Raw genomic sequence first — 6,734 nt, 5'->3', positions numbered from 1 at the left:
CGGCCTGCAGCCAATCAGTTACTGGCTGTAAGCTGCTAATTGCTGGATGGCTGATAGAAGGTGGAGAGACACTGCAGGAAGTTATGATTTTTTTTTAAACTTAAGTAGGGGCCCCAGTGCATTGCTTTGCCTAGGGCCCACAATGCCGTTAAGATGGCTCTGCTCTACTTGGCACAAGATGGGAAGATGTGCTCTATCTGGCCAAAAGGGTACACTGTACTCTACTTTAAAAAAGAGGGAAAGCTGTGCTCTACTTGGCACACGAGAGGAAGCTGTACTGTGCTTGGAACAAGAGGGGAAGCTGTACTGTATTGGGCATAAGATTAGAAGCTGCGCTCTTTTGGCACAAGAAAGTAATCAGATTCACTAATGGAAAAAATGGTGAGCTTTGCAGGGCACTTGTCCCCACTGATTGGATTGGTGTGAAGTGTGTCCTTCTCATCCTATTAAGCTGGTGCAAGGATGTTTTCATGGACAATAAGAGGTATAGTTGTTGGTACACCCCCCCCAGGGGATATGGCACACTCTGAAGTGACTCAGTCATGCCATCATTGTGATATGACCATATATAGGGGTATTCAATGCCCTGACGGAAAATGATCTGCACTTGGACGTGCCGATAACGTTTTTGTCAGGGTATTCAACCTTTTCCCTCAGACAAGGTTCACTCACCATCTGCTTCCTCGCCTGTTCCCTGAGTGTGGCCATTAAAATGGCGAGGCTCGCCACAAAATGCGGTGGACAGGCTCACCACAAAATGTGGCGGACTCACTGCATTTTGTGGCGAACCTCATTGTGTAAGGGGATCCTCGCCGGCCTCTCACGAAGAGGTTCCGGCCCCATCATTGAATATGGCGAGGGGGTTTCACAGCGAGGATGGCTTATTTTTTGCGTACAAACCCCCTTGCCAACGGCATTGATTACCGCTATCAGTGTTCAGATTCTAGAAACTCATATGGAGGTATGCCTGAAGAGCTCTGTATACTGGTCATAATATTACTCATTATTGTATAATGGGCATGAAACAGGTTCTGTACTTTGGACTGGAGACATCACCATTCCCAATGTATTCAATATTTATTTTACTTTACCCATTAAAGTACCTTTCATAGCTTAAGAGGGTGGGACCTGTTTCTTTCAGAATCACTTTTCCCAAATATGGTTGCCCTAGTTATATACAGTAGTGACCCTAGTTGTATGGTGACCCTAGTTACAGTATATGGGGAACCTAGTTATATACTTACCCTAGTTATAGGGTGATCCTAGTTACACAAATATGCAAAAACTGAGAGACTTTAAATAGCGTTTTGCTTTGTATTGGTTCTTGTATCATTTAAGTCCAAAGAGGTCATTATTAAACATTTTATTTCTGACTTTCAGATTGCTATGGGACATGGTTCCCCGAGTGAGACAGACGCGTCACTATGAGATGTTCGAATGAAGAACCTGGCGCAAACTTAATTACTCTGCAAAACTTTACATCACTAATGGCAGCAACAAAGGTGTTTTTTCCCCACTTATATTGTTGGGCGTTCTCAAAAGTCAAAAAATGAAAAACAAACTATATATGACCCAATTAATAATGATCAAATCAGTATTTACTGGACCGGTATGTGAAGAACCAAAATCCTAATCACATACTGTACATGTGTAAAGTCACAAGCACAAGCCTTCAGAAATTGTGGTCACAAAATGAACCATCTCCTGGAAACATCTCTGATAATGGATTCATTTGCTGGAGCACATACTGGAAAATACAGAATATTAACAGCAAATGACATAAAGTGTATTTTTATATATCTATATATACATATTATATGTGTCCAACGTACTTATTTATGCTCTTGTATGCATTTTATCTCCGCAAACACAGAGACCATGCAAATTCCGTAGCACAAATAAAAAGAAGTACAGTATATTCAAATATAAAACATTCAAATATAAAAAAAAAAACATATTACACATTCCATCCTAAAAAAAACCCACAACGCAGTCCCCATCACATACAGAGCTCTACAGTGTTTGTATTTGGTAACCGTAACAGTTTCATATATAATTGGTGGTATTATACCAACTTGTGGCCATTTTGAGTGCCAAAGTTGCTGTAAGCGATCCTCAAAATATCTGCCAAAAATGCCAGCATCGCTCACAGTGACCAATCCCTCAGTATAAATAAATATAAATGCAGCCAAGTAAATTAATTGAAGTTTAGTTAAATATTGCACCCAATATATATTGCACCCAAAAAAAGAACAGTCGCTGTGAGCGGTGCTGGAATTTTTAATGGATATTTTGAGTATTTTTCACAGGAACTTTGGCACGCAAAGGGGTAAAGATATTTTAATACCGTTACTCCCAGCAATATTGACAATCCTGTATGACTGGGATAGGCATCATGTGACACCTCGGCATGCCGTGCTACAGTTCTAGCATGCATTGATAAAAAAAATGGTGGCAAGGCATTCTGGGAGTTGTAGTTCCATGGCTGCTGGAGTTTCACAGATTGCCTATGTCTGATTTGTGATAGGACATCATATTATTATTACTATTGTGACCAACTCAGATAGTGAAATGCTGATCTAAAGCTGTGTACATACTAGACGATATGTAGCCCAGGGTTGCCTACCCTCCCGGAATGGCTGGGAGGGTCCCGAAAATCGGTTCCCCCTGCCGGCCCCCGGAAAGGTGGTCAACCCTCTCGGATTCTGGGGGACCCCGCCTCCCCCTTGTTTGTGGCTTCCTCCCCCCCTGACCTCGGTGTTTTGATAACCTGATTTGCCGATCTCCGGGAGGGGGCGGGGCTAAATTGTCATAATTGCATCATTTAGCCCCGCCCCCTCCAAATTGGGTCATTTCTCAGCATGGGGACGGGGCTAAATTATGCCACGCCCCCCTCTCCGGGCTTCTCCCAGAGAGGAGATAACAAAAGTCAGCATCCCTTATGTAGCCCGATACCGCAGATCAGAGTGCTATATCGGGTATATTGTTTGATGTGTACCCAATATATACTCTTTTGCGGGTCACTAATCACACCCTTTGTCAGCCTTGCAGCAGTTCATTTGCCCCCCCTTCTGAACCCAGCATACACACTTGTTGCATACCGGGTCCAGTCGGTAGCAATGTCGGGCAGGGTACACATCACTAAGTGTGTACACAGCTTAAATGACACTTGTATTGGTAGCATACATGGTGTGCACATTGTTTAAAGGGTACCTAAACCTACAATACAAGTCAAAACAATATGTAAATTAATATTTGCATATGTCTAGAACAATTTCCATACTTTGATAGACCTTCTGTTATATGAGAGTGTATATATTAATTTATGCTGTTATGTATATGAAATGTTAAATATTGCACTTGTCAGCTACATTAAGTAGAGGCAAGCCATTGTGTGGATAGAAGCAGTATTCTGCCAATCAATAGACTATGGCAGTGGTTCCCAAACTGTGCGCCTAGGCTCCCTGGGGTGCCTCGGAGCACTTGCAGGGGTGCCTCAGTTTGGTGGTCCAGAATCAATTCAAATAGTTTATGGTCAATGTAATGGGCAAAATCAGTGCTTGTGGCTTCCAATTATAAAATATGCAGATAAACAGAAGTGAATCATGTTCCTCACCACATAACTGGACCTAAGGATAACATTTAAGCACAATTTATTTAATTATTATTATTTTTTTTATTCTTGGTAACAAACTTTTGGCCTAGGGGTGCCCTGAAAAATACTCTGATACTCCAGGGTGCTGTGATTCAAAAAAGTTTGGGAACCACTGGACTATGGTTTTTTTTTATGAAGCAACAGGTTGAGCCTCTAATCTTGTTTTTACCCAATATTTAAAAGGGCAATGGTTTTACTAGCAACATACAGCTATTAAAAGCATTGCCCTTATAAATATTGTACATAAAACCGTTCAGTGACACCAGTGCCTCAGTGAATACATTGGTCCAGCCTTCATAATGGCTGCTTCCACTATCTGTAGGTGGTGGATGCGCGCTTGAAATGTCATGTGTTTCAGATCTGGTTTCATTTATTGTTCATTTGATAATGGCATCTTAATTAGTATCTGCTTTAAATTTGTTATCCAAAGACACTTGGTCGTATATAGATATCTAACATTTTTCTTTCAACACATATCATGTAGTTATTAAATATACATATATATATTTTTATTAAGTAAAACTAAAAAAAAAATGCAATAAATGGGAACTTTTCAAAATTCTAATAAAGAATTAACATCATTTTAAGTGGATTTCATAAAGAAATTGGAAAATTCTAAGATATGTCCTCCTCTGTAAGATGGCGGTGTGTAGTTTTGTAACTCCTAGGTAAAATAACAGGCGTTGTTATGTATATTGTGAGCGTATATATAGAGGGTTATTAGTGTACAGTGCCTACTCTACATGTATCGTTCTAGTGCTGTATAATATGAGAGTTTAACAGGGTCTAAGAAAAGAGCAAAAAATGAACAGCAACACATAAATTACCTTTTCCCACATGTATTACACAGGTTATGGCAAATGTTTGATCCTAGTGATTGACTGAACTCATGAAACCTTATAAAGTATTTTAATTTCTTGGCTTGTACAGTACCTGACCTTCTGCAGCTTTTATTACATGCACTGATTTTATTTTTCTGTGATTTTTTTGATCATGTATTACAATCATTTGTCAGAGTTGTTTGCCCTTGGATATGACACAGCAACACTGCTCCATCTTCATTGGTTACAACTGTATGCAGATGACCTATTAATGTTCCAGGAATGGGAAAACAGGTTATTTGTGTTGATAAGGATACATAGTTGAAAAGAACAGAATAAAGTATAAGAAAGGCATCTAATAAAATAATGGAACTCAACGGACTGCCCAGTGCTTACAGTTTTATTGTTCTACCTCAATCACGTAGAAGTGGGCATGTGCAGGTGGACATCTAATTCATGCTCCTTCACAGAAATGTGGTCATACAGATCTGAAGACGCATATATATGTCAGTTTAGAGTGATTTTGTTTTCCTTGATAAAGGATTAAATAAACATGGAAAATGATTGTGATTATTCTGGTCTGGCTATGAGTATTGTTCTTAGCCTTAGACTGGAGTTCCGATGACATACAGAGGTGTATTCAATGCCAGGGGCGAGCGGTGACAGTAAGCAGTGCTGCCTGCTCACTGTCACCACTCGCCCCGTCAGTATTCAAATGACCCCCGCATACACCGATTTCCACTCACTGTTTTTGGAGTGAGGGGGGAATCAGCGTATTTTGCCGCAGGAGCAGTGAGACTCGTGACTAAATGCAGCGGGCTCCCTGCATTAGCAATGAGCCTCGCTGTTTTGGGGAATCCTCGTTGTCCTGTGACAGGGAGGATTCACCCGGAATGTTGAATATGGAGAGGGGCCGGCGCGGGGGTTAAACAGCGAGAATCGCTGGTTTTCAGCGATCACCACCGTTTAACCACCTCGCTGGCCGCTCACACCCGCATTGAATACTGCCTAGTGTGCTATCACATGTGCTTCTTACTGGTTTTTATGGTCGGCCCTTGATGCCCAAGTCCAACTTTTACCACTTACCACCCACTTACTAAGGTGAGACAACTGTTAAATGGAAGAGGGATGTAATGTTATGAAATGGGGAATGATAGGGTTATTTATAGTGAACTGGAAGTTAACTTCTTTATATCCAATTTCTTTGTTCAGCTCGGTCTTTTATCTGACGGCAAGCTGAGGTAAGTTGGACCTTTACTAATACTATTTAGGTAATAAAAGTTTCATCAAGGCCTATACAAGCCAATATATGAAAAAAATATTGTGACATAACACATATCTGTAACATAAACTGCATAGGTTGCTCACACTGCAATACTATTAGAGTACTGTACGTATGTAAACGTAATGTACACGATGTGATCAATGTTACATACAGGGAATGCTTGGTTAATTGAAAGCACAAAGGGAAATATTTTTTAAAAGTAAAAATCTAAGTGTCTTCATATTTAATGTTTGATTTTTACCATTTTAAACACCTGAAGAAGTAACAGTTTATGAATATGGCACATGTACATATTACAGACAAACATATTCATTATTAAAGTCTTTTAAATGAATGAAATTGGTCTGTATTGACTTACGGTAGCTGTGCGATACTCCGGTTTTACAAAGGCGTCTGTTATAAAAGAGTATTTCTTGGTCGGATGTTGTTCTGAGCAAAATGATTCAGTAATGTGTTATTGAAACCAAACTTTTCTTGAAATCTGAACGAGTTGTAAGTAATATATTTTTATTTGTCTTGTAATTAACATTTACAATTTATTCCCTGAATGTATTGTATATTTTAACGTCTTCCTAAAAGAAGGTGCATTGAACTCTTTGCTGTACGTGGGTCTACAACAAGCTGGGACCCCTGGTAAAAAGGGAATAAGCTACTGTCTTTCAATAAATATTTATTCTAAAATTATTTTTGGGATTCTTTAATTGAATATATTTTATGCTTCGCTGAACATTGCCCTCAAATGAGTACATATATTAAGCAACCGGTTCTCAGCAAGGAAATTAAGCAGGAAATTAAGAACGGTTATTTTTTTAAAAAAAATTAAGCTACCTGGGCTGTGGCGGACAGGTTAAATTGATAATAGTGGGAGCCCTGGAATGGTAAACTTTCCAACTGTGATCCCAGTAAATGGACAAGGGTCCCTAAGATCTCTGTACATTATACCCTCCCAAAAAAATTGTTTTTTTTTATACAT

At 39.6% G+C, this 6,734-nt stretch overlaps 1 protein-coding gene across 1 annotated transcript in view; it reads left to right on the top strand.

The window, feature by feature from the left end:
* Window positions 1-6,445, top strand: part of TMEM163 (transmembrane protein 163) — a 206,080-nt gene extending 199,635 nt beyond the window's left edge. Inside the window, exon 8 of the mRNA XM_083153815.1 lies at window positions 1,381-6,445. Within this exon, the coding sequence (XP_083009941.1) occupies window positions 1,381-1,441 (61 nt within the window). The 3' untranslated portion in view covers window positions 1,442-6,445. The remainder of the gene's footprint in view (window positions 1-1,380) is intronic.
* Window positions 6,446-6,734: the final 289 nt, after the last annotated feature.

This window comes from Crinia signifera, chromosome 7, assembly GCF_055691185.1.
Source record: "Crinia signifera chromosome 7, ASM5569118v1, whole genome shotgun sequence".
NCBI lineage: Eukaryota > Metazoa > Chordata > Amphibia > Anura > Myobatrachidae > Crinia > Crinia signifera.
The sequence above is the reverse complement of the archived record's forward strand: the minus strand, read 5'-3'. Positions and strand labels throughout refer to the sequence as shown.